Source organism: Neopelma chrysocephalum, unplaced genomic scaffold (assembly GCF_003984885.1).
Source record: "Neopelma chrysocephalum unplaced genomic scaffold, ASM398488v2 Primary Assembly neopelma1_65, whole genome shotgun sequence".
Lineage (NCBI taxonomy): Eukaryota > Metazoa > Chordata > Aves > Passeriformes > Pipridae > Neopelma > Neopelma chrysocephalum.
In genome coordinates, this window is record NW_020897722.1 from 7,265,511 (window position 1) to 7,285,553 (window position 20,043).

The window sequence follows — 20,043 nt, forward strand, 5'->3', positions numbered from 1 at the left end:
CCCACATCTCTTACCTGGAGAGATGCTGAGTGGAACAACGGAAAGAAAAGGCCCTGGAATTACTTATTTCTCCCATTACAATCAGACAACATATAAATACAATAAGGACTAATTTATCAACACAGGGCAGCTGTTGAATGGAATAAGACCCAGCACTGTAATGACAACTGAAATCTGTAACTCAGCAATACTTCCATTAACACTTGAGTTTGAGGAAGCCTTAATCACATCTATTTTAGTGTGAAAACAGTTCAAAAGCTAAGAAAATGTCAGGTAGAGGCAGGACCCAAATAATCTCTCCAGTAAGGCAACCACACACACAAACAATTGTGTTGTTCTACATCACAGCTGTGGATTGTTATGGGGGGAAAAACAATTCACATCCCTGACCAGCCAGTCCAGGAAACCTCACCTTCTAGTCCAAATGAAATCGTGCTGTGCTGGAGCACAATAAATAACACACCAACTGCACAGAGCAGCACAACCTTCATGGATCCAATAAATCCTTCCTCAGCCACTGTTTCTCCTTGGACAGCCCTACTTTGTGGGAAGAAGGGCCACACCACAAAGTTTGTCAATCCTAGTAGTGCATGAGATGCCAAATGTCACCTCTGCTGTCCCAGCACAGGCCTGGGGGTGGGGGGAGGACGAGCTGTACCACGGGGACCCCACGGGCACCAACTGAGGCCCCTCCAGCTTCAGGTGTGAGAACACAAGAGGAAATGAGGGGTCCTCAGGGACAGAAAACATTTTAGTGTAAGAGGGGAAATGGGGGGAGGGGAGGTGAAAAAAACACCCTCATTTTCCTTTTTGAAGAGTTTCTGCATTTATTGTTTTATAGTACCAGAATCTAACACTAACCCACAAAGAACATGATCACATCACAGGCTTCATTAGCAAATAATTTAAATTGGCTAAATCATGTCTAACTTAAGACTATACTAAAGCATTTTTATCATTGTTTTGGCAAAAATAAGTCATTTGTCCCTTATTTATTATTTGTATTGCAATGATACCCAGACACCCACTAAAGGATGGTCTGGAAACACAGACCAGAACTGCCCTTACTCTAGAGAGCTTACAGTCTAAGAAAGCTTTGCAGATGTTTACATCAACAAGTATTTTAGAAGTTTTTATGCTTTGCAAGGTTGAAAATTATCCACAGAGCAGACCCATAAAAGATAAATATCAAGATAAATATTCAGATTTAGTGACTGATTTCCCATCCGGTCACTTCAGTCATCAATTTTAATTTCCTCTGTGGCGTAGGAGATCACAACAGGCACTGCAAGGCTGGGGAACAGAGCTACAGCCACAATTCTCCAAGCTCCAAAGAACTCCGGTGACACAGACCTTAGAAGCTCAACTCACAACCTTCCCAAGGAGGGTAACTTTTAAAAGTTACTAAATTCTTATATTCAAGTCAACTCCAGTGTTACAGGATAGGTTTCAAAGCACTGGCAAACCACACAAATACATTCATTATGCTCTGAAAAATTCTTATAGTTTAAGGTAGCTTTTAAATGTGCCATATAAACTATAGCCATGAGTGTTGCCTGTTTGTCTTTTTAAAAAAAAAAAAAGAGGAGAGAGCTGGAGGCAAAAATAGTCTCTTAAAAGTTCCAATTACTGACATGTATTATGATGTAAGAAGGAAAAATAATGATGGTAGCAGCCAACTGTGGGTGCTCTGGCTGAAGCTATGAATCTACATGGCACATTTCTGTAGATGTTCCTCATGGTCATCCTCCCCATGCTGCTGTTGATAATGTTGGAACAATTTGGACCCCCACGTTCCCCCCATCCCTTCTGCTGCTGGAAAGTGTCCATTGGACATATTGAGTATAATGGAGGTCAAGGACTTAATGTAGTTTTTGGCCAGTGTGAGAGTCTCTATTTTGGACAGTTTGTTCTCAGCCCTCACGTGAGGGATCACCTCCCGCAGGGCCTGGAACGCGTTGTTGAGCTTGTGCATTCTCTGTCTCTCCCTCTCGTTGCTTTCCAGCCTCCTCAGGTGCCTGTCCTTGGCGCTCCAAGGGCGCTTGGCTCTGGCTGCAGCAATCTTGCTGCTCTCCTTGTTTCCCCCATTTCTCCTTTCTCTGCGTCGCAAACATTTCACCAGTTCTTTTTTTCTCATTGCTGACTCCTCAGAAAACGCTTCTTTGTCAACAGTTTGCCTTTGCTTCTTTCCTTTGGTTTTAGTCTTCATGATTTGCTGGATGTGCTGGTATTAAGCACCACTGTGCTGTAAAAACATGACATCAATATTGTTCCCTGCTGAAGCAATGATCCGGTGCAGGTTGGTTTGACGTGTTTGTTTACTTGGTTCACTCACTGGAAAACCGTCACTGGCTCTCAATTCAAGTGACGTTCGTTTTAGAAGCTGCGAATGTTGTTACTCAAGATGACCTGTGCAGATGAACAGAGGAGAAAATCCTTCTGTAGAGAACAGATCCTCCTTCAGCTGGCAGGAAGAAGTTACAGAGGGAGCAGAGGACAAGTGAATGGAACCACAGAAACAAAGATGCAGTGAATCAGCTACTGGTGAAAAACAGATGCTTCTGCTTTCTTAGAAGTAGGTCTCAAACTAGAGAGATTTCCCTTTTCTCACTGTACATAAGAGAAAATGGTCTCCAAGCTAATCCAGTTTTCCTGTAGAAAAGTGAACTACAACTCAAACTACAACTCAGAAAAAACAAGCACTTCCCTCTTCCAACAATAATCCATTCACTGCAGGGCTTAATTGCAGTTCCTGCCCCAGATCAACAGCAGCAGGACAGGTTATTTCCCAGGTTATCCAAAAAGACACAGCAATGCTCCTTCCCCCATATTAGCAAGGCAGATGACAGCACTGATATTTTACACCATCTCGGCCCAGATTCTGTGCCCACACTACATCTGAAGACAAAGCCTCACAGCAACCCTGCCTCTAACACCAACCATCAGCATTACTGAGAGATTCTCAGAATGTTCCTTCTGTGCTCTTACACTTGATGTAGTCAGAGAAAGGTTTGGTCTAAACAAAATATATTTTTATACCGGTACATAAATACATATATACATAGGAGCAGCTTGAGAGTTGGTGAGCCAATAAAAAATAAATGAAAGAAGAAGCAAAACCTTGCCCCAGGTGTGTGACTGCCCCAGCACAGGACATCACCCTCAGCTGGAGCAGGTGGTGGCAGTTCCCAGGTGTGCTGTGGTAAACACCACTTCTCCTCTTGTTTCTCGTTTCTCTAGAGCCAAGTTCAGCTGCTGGGCAGGCAGGGACTCAGTTCTCTGCCTGGGAGGGCACCCTGGCCACCCCCAGGTTCTTTACTACCAGTTTTAGCAAACGTGACAGGAACTCACAAAGCAGCTGGGTGAGGGTGGCACCCAGGTGATGAATGCTGAGAGAAAGACAGCACCAAGCAGCTCGGCTGTGGGAGCCTAAAAGAAACACTGGAGACACATGAGTATCTTCAGCAGGAAAACAGGATAAAAGGCAAGCACTGGGTTTGTTCTGGACTGTTTGTGTAATCAGCAGAAAAGGCCCAACTGCAAGACAGCACAAAGCACCACTGGGGAGAGCTGCTGCTTGGAAGGAAAACAGCCCATAGGGCTTATGAAGAAGAGATTCATGGAGGCAGCCAGGAGAGAAAGCTGGAAGAAAATCCAAGAGAAAGGAACCTTCAGCAAACTGTGGGAGCAAAGTAGTCTTTAAAACTACAGACTGGGCAAAAGCAGTTGGGATATGATGGGATAAGAAGGTGCCTAGCTGGCCGAGGTCTGCTTTCAGACTGCTGCATGCTGCTGTAACCCTGAGAAGAGACCTTAGGGAGCCACAGGAGCTGCTAGGACCCCCAGGGAGGTGGTACAAGTGTGCAAGGAGGAAACAGATTGAGGAGGAGTTCAGAAGCAAAACACGGGTGGTCAAGAGAAACCAAAGAGAGAGAGCAACCAAATACCAACACATTTTCCACCCTCTGCAGCCATCTATCAGGGCTGGTGTCCCTCCACTGTGACTTACCACTGCACCAGCTGCAGAGAACGTGCTTAAGGCCCACGGGGCAACATAGCAGAGACCCGCGGGGAGCCAGGAGCAGCCGGAGGCTCTGCGGGGGCAACAGGGAGGGAAGGCTGCGGGTCCTCTGGCCAAACCAGGGTCTGTCAGCAGGAGCCTGCGAGGGAAGCAGGACCCGCCTGTCGCCGAGGGGGCCGCAGGGGCGGCGGGGCAGCGCTGACACAGCCCCGGAGGCCCGAGCCCCGCAGGCTGAGGCCGCCGCAGGTGCCGGCCGGGCCGCCCGACACGTCGCTTTAGCAGCGGGGGCGGGCCCGGCGCGGGCGGGCGGGAGCTGCGGTCCCACCGCGGGGAGGCACCGGGCAGGGACACCCGGCACCGCCGACACCCCCTCACCACACCCGGGGGCTGTGCATGGACACAGCGGCCGGCACAAGGCTCCCTGCCGGGTCCGGGATGGTCACAGGGCTCCCGGGGGCACATGGCAGGGGGAGCAGCACTGCAGCAGCACGTGTGTCACTGACGGGCACTGAGCCGGGCACTGCCACCACAGGACGGGTCAGTCCAGTGCCTCCTTCAGCGGGTGGAGGAGGACAAAGGCTGTGTCAGCTCTGTTCTGCCAAGGGCTGAGCAAGTTCTCAGCCCCCGTGTGACACCGGCCCACAGACACAGCACTGCCATCCCCTGCAGGGAGCTGCTGCTGATAAAGACTGCAAGTTCTCAAATTCTTTGATAATAGGTTCTATACAAGATGACCAATTTAGTGTCATGGGATCTTTAACATCTGCTCTCATTAATGATGGCTGCCTTGGTCAAATTTCAGCACAGTTGTTATATTTTACCTAACGAAGTTGTTGTCTTGCTATCAGTTTCTCATTCCCAGCTCTCAGCAGCTGCCAGGACTCAGTGGCTGTGATGTGATGTGGGGGCTTCCCCCACAGCCTCCACTAACCACTGACTGCTGCCAGTGCCATCCCAAACTGAAGGAATAACAGGGGAAACCAGCACTCTCCTCCTGCCTCACCATGTGCCCAGGCTGAAACAGTCTCAATCTCATGTGAAAGAAGCTCCCAATACACACAAGGACTACATTTACCTCTTTGGTCCATTCAGCACATGCACTTGGATTGAAAGAAACCAAGAAAATCTTCTGGAAAGAAATTAAATGAATACTGAGAAAACATCATTAACTTGTTTTCTGAAGAGTACTTACAAATTTTGAAGTCTGCATTCTTCCTACTGATACTTAATTCTATGATTAAAACCAATATTCAGTGTTCAGAATTACAGTTTGTATTTCAATTATTGCTTCTCTACTGTCTGTACACACATTACCTGAAGTTCTCACAAGGATGATAGTGGAAGAAATTAAGGGTGACTACACTATTTAGTGTAGACTCATCTGCTGGGACTGTGGCTTTGAACTTTTGGTACTTTCTCAACCTCTGGACCCTAATAAATATATCTTACACTGGAACTACACTGTGGACCTGATCCATTGCTGCCATCTGTTTAAAAATGAACAAACAGACAAAGAGATTATAAATATATAACTGTATTTTATTTTTAATATTAAATATTTTTAAATTACAAGCAGTTTCTTGAATCACACTATGCATGATAATCAATATACAGTAGAAATTACAATTTAAAAATGTACACAATTTAAAGACATTTTGACCTGAAATTTCATTAACTATGATATATTGCCATAAACCTCATACCTGTATTAAATTACAATAGGAAAACCTCATACCTATGATTTTGTTACATAGTTTCTCATTTACAAATAGAATTAAACATTATATATACACACACATCAGTACCATTTATCATTTAAGTTACACCTACATCTGTGCAAGTTCAAACAATTTCATAAACAAAATTAACTGTAAGTCATATTCAAGTTTCTGAAAAACAGGCTGCTGGTATTACAAATACTTATTTTCAATAAGTTTATATGATGCTTGACTCTCCTCTAGATTTCTTCCTGTTTTGTACCAAAAGCTTTAACGTACAAGGATATTTCTGTATGACTTAAAGCTGAAGTAATTTTGTACACTCCATTCTTATTTAAGGCTATTTCTTATAAGGCTAAAATACTTGGATTCCACCTTTCAGCAACTCCAACACAAATAGCCATGTCACTGACACCTGACAATGCTGACATTTTAGGATAGTGCTTAATTGTAAAAAAAAGGTCTCTCTACCAACCAGCCTCCTCGTGAAAGAGATTGAGTACTACATAAAAATCTGCTAAAAATACTGATAAAAAGAATGAGGCTTAAATGGCTTTCATTAGTGCATCAACAAGGATATGAAAAAAAAAAGTTAAATCCTCTCATTTCATGAAAATGGCAATTTCCATAAATGCAGTTATACACAATGTATCTGCAGCTGGGGGATTTGGGAGAGTACAGGTGTTCCCATTGAAACTGGACACTCTTCTCACTCTCTTGGCTTCTTACTACAGATCCCAAGTTTTAAACAAACTTCTTTAGGTGGGAAAAATCAGATCTTTTAAATATCTTTAGTAGCCAATTTGAGACAATGCCTTCATTATTCAAACAATCCAGGTATTCTACTAGAGAAGGAATTAAACTGTAACCAGTCCTCATAATAAACCATTGAAAATAGATACATGTACTTCTCAAAGAGAGACCAGGCTTAAGTAGCTAGTGCAAGAAATTACCTGTAGTGAATGGTTTGTAACAAATCCCCTCATTATAATGTAACACATTGGAATTACTGATTCATCTTCATTGTGCCACTTGACTGCCAGGCAGATATTGAAGTATTGCTAGTAGTTGATCAGATCTTTAAGTATATTTTTCCCCCAAACGACTATCTATATTATTGCAATCCAGCCTACTGGATTACTGAAATTAAAATCCTTGTTTAAGTGAGGTGAGTCAACTTTAAATATTTCTTTCTCTTTGTTGTACAGCTAAAAAGGACATTACCTTGCTTACTATAATACACATCTAATTTTGGAAAAAATGCTCCTTTGGCAATTCATTAGCAACGAGTCCATGTGGACAAAGGAGTAAACTTTCACTTCCTGTGTAATATTTTCTTTAAACTCAGGTAAAGAACAAAAATCTTGGATTCCCATCAAGCAAAGGAAATTCCCGTTGCGCAAGATAAACATCTGATTCTCCAGACTTATAAGAAACAAAATGAACCACCAAATTACAACATTCTGCAGTATATACTTTTACTTAACTCTGGACTGATTTTGTAAATCAAATGATTCAAAATTAAGGCTGAACTCCAGGTCTGACAGGCTTCTCACCACACAAGGCAGACAAGCCCACACGTTCTTTGCAGACCACTGTGGAGTTTCATTCTTACTATGGTGAGAATTGTAGAAGACAGATGAAATGCCCTAATCTAGCTGTATCAAGGAGTTTAATGTTGGAATTACAGAATTTCTAAGCAATAATTTGTGCACAAAGTCTATTACCAATATTTTTAAATATTTGGAGTAGTGCACAGCTTCCTTAAACCCTCTACAGTATATACTGTAAGCCTGTATTAAGAACTACTTGACTTTGCCTTTTAAATCATGTTCTGGGAAAAGTCCATGGGAAAATTCAGTTCCTCACTTCATACTGAAGAACAGTTCTGACTAACTGCAAACCTGAGTGCCTCATCAGAAAAAGATATCTCAACAATTCATTGGCAACTTCAAATAACATAATAACTACATCGTTCCCTTTTGATCAGTATGGAAGCCATTCTGGTTAAGGGCTAAACAATGCTGGAAAAAAAAAACAATTGACATATTCCTGTCATTTTAAAACATACTTAAAAATCAAAATTAACATAGAGGTATACAAAAAAAAATGACACATCTGAAAATATCTGGTTTTCCCATCTTCATCTGGTGAAAATTCTCTGGTGACTGGATCTGGACACAGAGCACTTGGACCACCATTAACTCAAGCCCTGCCTAAACCGCCACTAAAATACAAAGTACTTCATATTTCAGTACATTTGTATTGTAGTGTCCTAAAACACAAACCCAGGTAAACTGTTCCTATCAGTGTTTCCTACAGATCCACAGCTGCATAAGGCATTCCAAGAGGTCAGGGATTTGTTTCTCAACTGAACTCACTTTGGAGTAATAATTAAGGATAACTTTTTTCTGAGCAGTTGGAAGGGTTGAAGCAGCCAGATGCACGGGAGAGTGGGAAGGTTAAACCCCCCCGGGTGTCTTCCCTTCCCTACAGACTTCAGAGCAAACCTACAGGATCGCACCCTTTGCTCAGGATGCATTTCAAGATGTACCATGCAGCCTTGCAGACATCTTAAAGTGGGTCTGGCCTTACCAAGGGTGCAAAACTGGGCATTAACTGTTAATCCAAACCTTCACTGTCAGCACATCACCAAGAGGTAGATTTATCACAGGCCTCTGAACAGAGCCCTGTCTGCCATCGGCAGAAGAGCTTCAAAATTCACAGAATGTACAACTGAAGGGTCAAGTGTACCCAAAGCCAGGCTACTGAAATTAGTCTTTTTATAAGATTCATAAATTCCACAGTTTTGTACAGCCAATTTTTCCTCTTCTTTCTCCGAGGCAGAAATTGCTGTAAAAACTGGAAGGCCCTTAATTGTGATATAGTCAGATGCTATTACAGTTTGAGCAGTCAGTAGGATCATATGTAGGAATTAAAAGACATTCTCTCTTTCATCTAAAAATTCCAGAGTATATCATATATTCTTTTCCAGTTTCCTATAAAACATGAACACTAACAACCATTCTATAATCATTATCATTTAGAAATGGTACTGAATATAAGATTTCAGCAAGTCTAACATAATACTCAGAAGTTATGTATGTTTTACAAGTACCGTGCATAGCAAAGGCTACAAAAAGGACAAATTAAACTGGATAACTGGGCCAATTCAACTTGTCTTATTTTCCTTGAAAGATTTAACATTTTGATTCTGTACATCATCAGGAAATAAAGGAAGAATAATCCATAGTGCAATTGTAATAAGCAAAGTAATATGTAGTGATATCTTTTTGAATAAATATGGCTCACTACTGATCAACTATCATTCATACAGTTCCATCAACACAGCCACCTGTTGCACAGGACAGTTATACACAATTCTACAACAGGTGTAGGTTCAAATAGATAACGAACTACATGGAAAAATATAAAAAGAATATTATACAATCTCATACATAAACCAGACTGTAGTGTAATTGCTTTACTTGTTTAAGTTATCTGAAAAATACTTCAAGTACTTGAAAACAGCGGCAGAATTGTCTTTCAATGAAAAGCAAAATTGCACTGATTTAAAAATACATTACAAAGTTAAATACACATTCAAATTAATGTCCTGATTTAACATTGCTTTCAGTGTTTACTTTCGTTTCTCAGTACTTCTTGATTACCTGTGTTACTCCAGGAGGATCCAGAGTTTACATAAAGAAGTCTCAGACACAAAATCTGTGTGTTTTATGTATGCAGTCCGAGGAAATTTAAATTAATTTAATCTTTTTCTCCATCTTCACTGCTTCCTATTAATAGAGGAAAGGTCATAAGATACAGTGAGATTCTTCTGCACAACCCTCAGTTCTTTGTAAGACTCTTCCTAGAACTTGGCATTGGTTTGGTTAATCTTTCCCTACAGCTTTCAACTACTGTAAACATTTGGTACATTTATTCATAGACATCTGCTTCAATCACACAGTTCAATGTCACTTCCCAGGACACATAAGGCAATGCAGGATGTCCAAAACAATCTCTCTTATCTGTAAGTTACTAAGCAGCAAACATTATCTAATCAATAAGCACAATACAGGAACAATACAACTCTCTTTAACACTGATTACACATTTATAGACATTGCCCATTAGCAAGGCTCTGCAATCAGTAACATTTATTTTTAATAATGCAATGTGTTATCGAGATTAATAATATGCCAAACTGATTCAAGTCTCCTTATTTTTGCTTCTCTTAGTCCTCGAAAAGGTATCAAAGCTTAAATAAGCTTTTTGTTACAGACAAGGTTTGTTAATAAATATACTGCTGGTACTCAATATTGCTCTGAACAGATTGTTTGGCTCTCCTAACAGAAACGATCCTACTCACAGCTCCTGAGAAAATGCTGCAATTCTTGAGAAAATGTCAAGAATGCACTGTCTAAAAAGCAATATAAAAAGAAACAAAACTGTAAGATAAGTTCACACAATAATGGCAGAAACATTACATTCCTGGCATCCTCACCTGTGCAATGAAAACACAGTTGTGACTTAGGACAGTGCAATAATGAGAATTATTAAGTGTCATAGTGTGGCAGGTGTAACACCAGTGCTTAAGGACTGCAGAGGTTTCATTTATATAAATATAGCACTAGGGTTTTTAACAGAAAAATTGAGAGCTTGTCCTGTAAGTGTTCCATAGACTGTTCAACCACAAGTTTATAGCAACTTGGATGCAAATAATCTCTGTGGAAAAAGCTATGTCTTAACTGAAACACAAGACCAGACACTACCTTTATAGTGCTAAAAATGCATTTATAAATTAAGCATTTAAAATAGAACAAGATTTGTTGTACCTATGCCTTGTATCTTTGCATAACATTTTTAATTTGTATCTTTAAAATAATTATTACAACTAAATCACTTACCTCCTTGCTCTATATCTGAATCTGTAAGATGTGTAAGAGAAAAGCTTGCCATGTTTGCAGGAGAGATGGAGAATCTGGAATAAGGGGATGAATGTGACCAGTTCTGATCAAGAGTCCTGGAGGGTGGAGGTGGAGAGAAGTACTTTGATGGCTGAAGGGGTGATTTAGAACCAATAAGACTATTAGCTGCCTTGGATATAAAGGATGGCTCTGGAGAGGAGAAGTCATCATCCCACTCAAAACCCCCACCTTGAGGGGGAAAAAAGGCAAAAAAGCATCATTACATTTCTGTAATGGAAGGTCACACACAGCTTTACAAGTAAGCCCCTGGAACACTGCATTAACCCCAAACAAAACCTGTACCCTGGGCTAGAGATTTGTCACCCACAGTTTAGTTTCCTTTCAGGATACCCTGGACACATCAATATATAAACAACCAGTGTCACATTTTGCTCCTCAGGAACAGGGGAATCTGAGCCCAACTGCAGTGTGTGCTTAGGATGCAAAACTGAAGCCAACGTGGTACAGTGAATTTACAAAGCACATTTAATTTAAATGACATTTCATAAAAGACTGCGCATAAAACAGTCTCAGTCCCTGCTGTGTATAAATATATTCAAGTACCTTCTTCATCTGTTGAGCTTTCTGAATTTGCAAATCTGTTTAAGTAGCCAAGGCTGGAGGATGGGACAGGAGAGCTGCCAGCGCCTTCCCCGTTCACGTCCACCCCACGGCTTCCCAGCTCCTTGGTGGGGGTTTCCTGAGCAAACAAAGTCACTCCTGTAACTCTTTTTCCACACAGCGTGTCCCTGCACCACAAATACACTGCCCCACACTGTCCCTGCACCACAAATACACTGTCCCACACTGCCATCAGGTCGAATGTGGAATTAAAAGGTCTGTGAACTGTTCCTACTACACAACAAAACTTTGAGCTGTAGATTAAGCACATGTAAGTACTTCTAGTTCTAAAGAAAGTTGTATCACGTCTGTGCTAAAATACATGCAGGAAATCATTATTTAAATATCATTTATTATATAAAAAGGTTTCATATTTCTAGGAACAAAGCTAAAATATCTTCCAATTGAAAACAGTTCCCTTATCAGCCTAACATAGGTAAGGGTTTTTTTCCTCTTTAATAAAACCTTATCCCATCTCCCAACATTTTATTTTCTTTTTAATCCCTTAATCAAGCTTTAGGATAAAGAGACAGACTTTGTACAGCTGGTGTTGGAAGCAGCCAACATTTTATCAGTTACTGGAATAACAAGTAAGGAGTTCAACAACTAAGAGCAGTTTCAATACAGCTAATTCTTTTCCTTCCCCTCTGACAAAAGGATTACTATTCTACAGGCTACATATACACAAATATATCACCTATGTTTTCTATTCCAAAACACAATTAACTCCAATATTTATGTACGTCAGCATAAGCAACATTTCCAAAGCTTGACAATGTGACTGTTCTTTTAAACTCACTGGACTAGTTTAGTTGCCATAATGTTAAAATACAATCCCCTCTGTATCCAGTTACAGAAGTTAAAAATTGATAAAGCAGATAGGGAAACAAAGGTAACCTTGAATTTTATAAGCAGATAAGTATTTCACTGAACATGAATCACACCGGATTAATAAAAATTAGCATTGCCATCTAAATGCTGTTCTCATCTTCGCTCATGATTTTAGGTAAATTTGCCTTAATGCTAAGTAACACTACATTCAGAGTCAGGTTTCAGTTTGGGGTTTTTTTGTTTGGTTAGTTTTGTTGGCTTTTTTCCCTTTCTTCCTTTCTTTTATAAAGGCATCTGAACTTAAAGTCCTCAAACACATTAAACAGATAAGCTGCTTCTATAAAGTTACAACAATATTCTGTCAAAATAAATTAATCAGATCTGGTCCATAGTGATGCTGTCTCACATATTCAAATTAAATACAGCTTACAAACATCACAAAAACATCACTAAAAAACATGTTTCATCAGCACATGCAGTCAAGGGTCCAACAGCAATGGAGATTCAGGACTTGGCAACCAACCCTGCCCAAAGCAAAACCCTCCTTCACTTTAAATTAGTGCTGCTATTCTACCAGCAACATAAAACTGCACCTGGTCAAGCAAAAAAGTTCTTTTTTCTTTCTTATATATTCTTTATATATACAAATAACCCACATCACAAACAAGTTCTAACCCTGCCAAAACAAGAAAGGTAATGTTGTAAAAAGGTTTTCCCAAATATTAAGCTATTTATTCTACTACTTCTTGTTTAACACACACATAAAAAAGCAAACCAACAAAAACTTCAGTCAGTAATTAAAAAATTACCTGATCAAACAAATAGACTGTCACATCATCAAAGAACGTTACAGCCTTTTTCTCATCTTTCCAAAGCTCGTGTTGCCTTTCATTCAGAGGTTTTGGAAGTTTCAACAAGCTTCTCAAATGCTTTCCATCATCCTTGTCCGTAACTATCTCAGGTACTTGATGAACAGTTTCATCTTCACTGTCAGAACTCAGACTGTGCATATGAAAAGTCCTCATGTCATCCTCAGAATCACTGTTTTCATCTTCCTCATCTGCATCATCACCGTCTTCTAAATCAAGCATTCCAGAAACACTGAGTTTCCCAAGGTATTTTCCTTCAATATCTGGCTCTTTCAGTTTTTGTCCTTCCATGTGATAGAAGGACTTCTCACTGTTACTCAGATCTAAAGGACCGTGCATGTTGTGCACAGACTTCAAGTCTCTGTGTGAAAGAAGTTCTGCAGTGTTAGTGCCAACACAAGAGACGCTTTTATGGGAAGTCTCCGATAGTTTTATTTCATCCCTTAGGTTACCTTCCATCTCTATTCCCAGGGAAGTCAGAGTTGCCTCAGCCCACTCATCAGGACACCCCTGCATCCCTACATCCATCTCCTGGATCTCTAAATCGTGGTTTAGTTCTAGTGTTGTGTTTTGATTATCATCCTCCTGGTAACTCCTCACATCACAGATTTGCTGGCTCTCCTCAAACCCATAAGCCTCTTCTGTATGATTCTCCCCTCTGTTGGAAGAAACAACACACACAGTCTCTCTTGACAGATTTACAGACTCTTCTTGTTTTTTATCTGGCTCAGAATCATTATCAGAGAAATAGGCAGAGTCTCTATAGGAATTTTGATTTCCACCCAGAAAAACCACTGGGGTTATTTCAAAATTGCTGTTCACTGCATCTAAACAAGCTGCTGCTTCTGAAACAATGATGACTGGGTTAGAGGGTAAAGCACTGACACTGTTCTCGCTGACATCACACAGAGCTGTATCCACACTGGAAGCATCCTCAACAGGGATATGGGAAGTCCATTCTGGAGATTCCAGGTTTTCTGTTTCATAGCCACTGTCAGCAGGTTTATCAGGTGGCAAAAGTTTCTGAGGACTTTGAGTCTGTAAAGATTCTAAAACCTCATTTACATCTAAAGAATCCAAAGAATCGGGGGTCTCTAAGGCTTGTTCTACAGTTTGTATAGGAGAAGGGCTGTCTTCCAAAAGACTATCCTGACTTGTACAGTCTGAAGCAGCAACAGAAATTAAGGTCACCTCTTCTGGAACATCCTTACAGTTCTCAAAGTGATCTGATGTTTCTTGTATTTCCTCCAATAAACATTCATTTTTTTTTAACATGGGAGAACTATCTTGCAAGTTTCTTTTCCTGTCTTCCTGATCACTACATTTTTCTCCATTAAAAGGTATTTCATCAGACTTGAAAAGCAGTGCCTGTTTAATCTGTGCATCACACTCATCTGTTTCAACAGCAACACCGTAATAAGGACCATTTCCAACATTATTATTTTTGGCATTATAGGACAGCTCTTCTTGACAGAGAGTATCAGTGTTACAAGACACAACTTCATTCACTTCTACATTTGAAAGTTTTCCCTCATCCTTCAAAATAGGAAGATTTGCATGTTTATCACACAATTTATGTGCTGCAGGTGGACTAGAAGATGCCTGCACCTCTACAGGAGTCTGAGAATTCAGATCTGTATTCAGTGTCACTGGGTTAAAATTTTCATCTTTCACTGCTTTAAGACTCTCATGTATTAAAGAAAAGACCTGTGCATTTTCAGCCAGCACAGGCTCAGGCTCTACAGAGTTTTTATTTGAAGTTTCTAATATACTTTTTAGAACATCATCTGATTTTTGCCCCAGATCACTGCTGGTTTTCTTAGAGAATAACCCTGTTAATAAGTTCTTCTCTTGAAGAAATAAGAAGTTATCAGAAAGTTCTTCTAAAGTTATCACATCAGACTGGTTAGAGATATTTTCACATAAGGAAACTGTTTCTTTTTCAGAAGTATTACTAGAATGCTCTGCCTCAGAACATCCTACTGCCTTTCTATCATCTGTGTTTGAGTTCAAAACAGCTGGTTTAAAGTCTTTAGGAATATCATTTGTTTCAGCAAACCCAAGTATTTCTCTGTTTGTCAGTTCTTCTGATCTGTCAATGTCATTAAATATACTCTGGAAAGGACTTTCTGGGCTACCAGTAGCAGGCAAAAATTCCTCTTTAGGATCTGTATTGTAGTGGAAGAAGTCCCCATCGGTACTAGATTCTTCAACATCAAGATCCCTGAGAACCGTGAAATGAGAACTTTTTTCTTGTACAGCTTCTTGATGATCAACTTCTGTTGTTAACACAACTGACTGGTTATCAAAATTCATGCTGCAGCCACTTCCTTTTTCCTCTAATTGGATATAGTAGTCATTTCCCACAGAAAGCTTGTGTGCATCAAACACAGGTAACACCCCAGGGACAGCAAGTGATGCCTCTTGGCCACTTCCATCCTGTGCTCCCGATCCTTGCTCTGACAGTGACCTCTCAAACACCTCCACTGGATAGAAAATACTTGTGTAGGTCATTGCTTCCTCAGGATTCACGGGACCACATTCATCAAAGTGATCATGTTTAGCTGCCTCCCAGATATACTCAAAGCTGAGCCCATGGCTTGTTTCAGTTACAGTCAGAACCTCCTCCAGCTCATGGCCAAGCCTATCTCCTGTGAAGTGATCCAAGATTGGAAATGCAGAATTACTTGCTTCTCTGTTTGAGGTGTTTGGTTTCAGAGCATTCCACTGCTGTTCAAAATCGATCTCTGAGTCCCTTTGGCTCTGCATGCGGAGGTAAGTCAAGAGTCTGTGCACTTCTTCTGCCGTCGGTCTCTTCTCTGGAGGCAGCCAACAGAACTGCAGAACTTCATACCTACACAAATGGAAACATGGTTCAATAGGTTTCACACTGAAAAGGAATTCATAAAAGTCAGATATGTAACAAGCCTCAGAGTACCAACAACAGTGGCAAGAACCTCCACCTATAGCAAGTCCTTTTACTCCCTTTATCCAGGGTTTGCCAGGAGCACAATTCCATGTAGCAATTTCAATATATTTAAGAGAGCTGAGTAATTTGAGAAACTTCTTCAGCAGCTTTAAGAATAAATAAAAACAACTGAAGTTTACCATCTATCAGAGTAGGGCTGCTCCAGACGTGGCTTGAAGGGTTTGACCTGCTTCTCCTTGATGACATGGGTCAGGACTTCCCTGTCGGAGAAGTCCGAGTACGGCCGAGCAGCGTTCTCGAACAGCTCCCACAGCGTCACCCCCAGGGACCTGGGACAGAGCAGCAAGTCACTGTGCATTCTGTTTCAGAACTAATTTAGAGTTGCTTTTCTAAGAAAGGACATGCAAAGCATAACTGGCAAGAAGAAATAAATACTACTGCCCATTGTCCCTAGAATTCTAAACTTCAGAACCTGTTATCTTGTTTTATTTGACAGAATGTTAGAAGCCTGAAGAATAAAGTTGCTTGAAGGCAATGACAATGAAGGCAACAAAAGACAAGAGGCCTTAAATGATTCAATCATGGCAAAAAATTCACATATAATAAAAAATAACATTATATTTTTTTATTATGTATTGAAGCAAGTTGTTATGTATAGAAGCAAGATGAAAAAGCCTTATGGTAAGTTCAACAGAAGGAAAAGCTTTCATCAGAAACTGTAGTTATGGGTTAAACTGCTAAAAAACTCATCTCTGTTTCAGCTTTCAAAAAATTCCTTATTTTTAAGCTGCAGTGGTCAAAAGCTGCCTCTCTGCTCAGTGCTGTACATGCACTGTACACAACAGTAATCACATTTTCAGCGATTACAGTTAATACACAAGCAATCTTTCTGTGCTCAAAATGCAAAGTAACTCGCTCTGCATGTGTTACAGTACAATAATTTAGATTGGAAGCAGTGTCTGGAATCATCTAGCCCATCTATTCTGTATGAAAGGCACTAAAATTCCATTTGGAAACCTTAAGACCCCAGCTGTTCATAGTCCAGATGAACTAACCCAAGATGAACAGAAGAACTGTTTGCTCGCTTGGAGGATGGAAGCAAATCAGTATTTACATAATTTCTATCTATCCCACTTGCATTCTGCAACCCTACCTTTAAATCGGTAAATAAAGCCTAGTTTTTAATTAGTGTTTTCAGAAATGTTAGCCTAATCCACAATTTCCATCATCCAAATTTCTTGGGGCCTGAGAACTGAAGTAGAACTTGGCAATTTCAAAAACGTTCCTCTTCAAGAGCTTCCCCAGCCATTGTCTATCAGCTCTTTGGAGCAGAGACAAACAGTTAATTGCTGCCCTCAAATGCTGCAACAAGAACGCAGCATTTTAATTAAGATGCCACTGTTCTACCAATGGAACTTAAATCAGGGTCTAATGGGATCAACTTTTCATATCATCCCCAGCTACTCATTATTGGAAACATCACTTACCATCTCTTTCCTTTAAAAACATTTGAAGGCACTTGGCAAACACACAGCAATCAGAAACACCTATTTTTCTGCTAAACATTTTTGCTTACTCTAACTATTCTCTCAACAGATTTTTAAGCATCTTTCCAAAGCAAGACAGTTTCAGGCTTACAGACATTACCCTACTGTACATCTGATGAAATAAGAAAGTAGCGCATCAGGACAATTTAAATATTATTTACTCCTTCATCTGATATTTGAAAATATGTTCACAAATCTCTCATTGAAGTAATGTTAAGGCCTTCTACATACCATATGTTACTGTATTTATTTTGCTCTGCTGATAACAGTCTGTCTTGAAAACTTGTTACTAACTCAGGTGCAGTCCATCGGAGAGGAACAAGTTTCTTCTCATCTGTCTCAATATAATCTTCCTAAATTATTGATTAAAAAAACAAAAAAAGAGACTGAACAAACACTGTATTGACTTCCAAACATTGACAGTTCTTTCCTTAATATGGTCTTATGTGATGCCAATGTAAAATAAACAGAATTAAAAAAATAATCCTATTTTCCCCAACTAGCAGAGAATAAAGCAATGAGGAAAGGCATTTATTGGTCACTGCATAGCAGAAAACATGACTGCCCATTTCTTATTTAAGGATTAGTACTCACAAAATGTTTTAATTAATGTCTTGAATTTTTCACTTTCTTGATATATTTAAATATTGTTAAAATTTTCATTAAGAAATTTGAATTTTTCTTTCAGTTGTTTCCTTAAAATTCATTAAAATTAATTTGTTCATATTTTAGGACTACTATAAATAGGACCTAAAACGGTAGATTTACCAGAAGCTTCCTCCTACAAGCACAAATTCTACTCATCCCTAGAAAACTCATTTATTCTGGTACATGAACTTGCTACAGTTATTTGCCAGTTGTACTTTAAAGTTATAAAATGATACTAAATTGTCCTTTATTTGAGTAATGAACTTTCAAAGGATGCTTGTTTTAACTTTAGGCCCCAGTTCCTAAAAAACAGTGGTGCACAACTACATTAACTTACCTTATACCTACTGAATCCTATCCCATAATCTCCTACTTTGACATTTAAATCGGATGTCAGGAAGCAATTCCGTAAAGCCAAGTCACTGAAAATGCAAACAAATTACAGTGAGACAAACCTACAAGTGTTCCATGCAAATTGAGACAATGGGTTTAACAGAAATGACACCTTCTGGAAGAGTCAGGCCAGAGCTTAAAGTATCAAATGAAAAGCCAACAAAGTTATTTAAAAAAATAATTAAGAAATCAAGGACTTATTCACAGTTATAGGTCACAGTCACAGGAACAAATTGGTAACACAAACAGTGCTAAGGATTCAGCATCCACTCTGGATACACTTCAACAATCCCATGTGCATGAGCTGCAGGCCAATCCCACAAACCTAAATCCTACTGAAGGCTGAAGCAGAAAGGTGTGCTCCTGGAACTGCCCTCCTGATTGTCTTTGGAGGACACTAAACCAGCCCATGCTCTCCCAAAGACCAGCTCATACACAATGCAAACACAGGCACAGTAACTGGGGAGAGCAATTTCAAAAGCACCATTTTGATCCAAACTAAACCTCAAGACAGCCTTCTTGTTGCTTACAGTTTTATCAATTTTGTACAAGTTAACAATTGATCCCATATCTCCCTGGAATACTGCAGACACTGCAGTGTCCACAAACACTGATCACTTCCAGAAAAAACAAACACTGCTGGGGTTTCTCCTGACATTGGACTTATTGGACGTTTGTTTGTGGCCAAAAGGATATGATTTCCCTTGGGCACTCCCACTGTTTCAAAAGAAAATCAGTTTATAGACACACAGTCAAGCAGAATCTGTGTTCTGGAACCCAAAGAAAATTAAACACAGTGACAAGGCAATCACATTTAAAGATTTTATACAAAAAGCCCAGACTATTATGCTGTCCTGTATAAAAAAGTTCAAACCGTAGTCATTTCCTTAGAGCAGTGGCATTTATTCTTAAGCATTCATACCACACACAGAATTTATGTGCAGTTATTTCATTGTACTAATAATCCTATCCTGGAGATTACTGAGGCTGTTCACACACCAGAGAGGTGTTGTCCCTCTTCACACCTATCCTTGCATGTCTTGCATTTTAATTGCCATAAGAAAAGTCTATCAACAATTCAAACTGGGTTTCAATACTTTACAATATGATACCAAGCAACTAGTAATATCTTACACCTACAGTTAAGTTCCTCTAAGTAACAAACTCATACATTACACGTGAGAGTCTTTGAAAAAGATCAACAGGAAAAGTAACATATTTCATAGAAGTCCTTTAATAAACAAATCAAAAAGCTCTTGAATAGACACAGAAGTTGCTTCCAGTTTCCACCATAAACCAGACCACAAGTATTCATGAGCCAGCAGTGCTGCTGCAATAATACCAAGAAGCTGTTTTAGGAAACCCATAGTGCAAACTCAGAAATTTATGCAAGTTTAATGAAGCTGGAACTGTGGCTGTGACAGCAAAGAGCTCAGCAGACTAATTGCTCAAATATTTCACTTCTCAGTTTCACAGAAGGGGACGAGGCAATTAAGT

At 39.9% G+C, this 20,043-nt stretch overlaps 2 protein-coding genes across 3 annotated transcripts in view; both read right to left on the reverse strand.

Moving 5' to 3' along the window:
- Nucleotides 1-801: 801 nt before the first annotated feature.
- On the reverse strand, nucleotides 802-5,506 carry BHLHA15 (basic helix-loop-helix family member a15). 2 transcript variants are annotated; one of them, XM_027683398.1, is made up of 4 exons: nucleotides 5,336-5,506; nucleotides 4,010-4,160; nucleotides 2,336-2,409; nucleotides 802-2,245 (listed from the first exon to the last, which is right to left on the reverse strand). In XM_027683398.1, the coding sequence occupies exon 4, from the start codon at nucleotides 2,207-2,209 to the stop codon at nucleotides 1,709-1,711; it is 501 nt and encodes a 166-aa protein (XP_027539199.1). In that variant the 5' UTR covers nucleotides 2,210-2,245; nucleotides 2,336-2,409; nucleotides 4,010-4,160; nucleotides 5,336-5,506; the 3' UTR covers nucleotides 802-1,708. The 2 variants fall into 2 exon arrangements, with proteins under 2 accessions (XP_027539199.1, XP_027539198.1); XM_027683397.1 differs by having other exon boundaries at nucleotides 802-2,409.
- Nucleotides 5,507-5,539: 33 nt separating this feature from the next.
- LMTK2 (lemur tyrosine kinase 2) overlaps nucleotides 5,540-20,043 on the reverse strand; it is a 42,691-nt gene continuing 28,187 nt past the window's right edge. The window contains exons 8-14 of the mRNA XM_027683386.1: nucleotides 18,491-18,575; nucleotides 17,737-17,858; nucleotides 16,138-16,287; nucleotides 12,970-15,883; nucleotides 11,273-11,408; nucleotides 10,649-10,897; nucleotides 5,540-9,536 (exon numbers count right to left, since the gene is read on the reverse strand). Of these exons, the coding sequence (XP_027539187.1) occupies nucleotides 9,508-9,536; nucleotides 10,649-10,897; nucleotides 11,273-11,408; nucleotides 12,970-15,883; nucleotides 16,138-16,287; nucleotides 17,737-17,858; nucleotides 18,491-18,575 (3,685 nt within the window). The 3' untranslated portion in view covers nucleotides 5,540-9,507. The remainder of the gene's footprint in view (nucleotides 9,537-10,648; nucleotides 10,898-11,272; nucleotides 11,409-12,969; nucleotides 15,884-16,137; nucleotides 16,288-17,736; nucleotides 17,859-18,490; nucleotides 18,576-20,043) is intronic.

Excerpts from the sequence above, each read along its gene's own strand:
- BHLHA15 (XM_027683398.1), bottom strand. The coding sequence starts at position 2,209 with ATGAAGACTAAAACCAAAGGAAAGAAGCAAAGGCAAACTGTTGACAAA.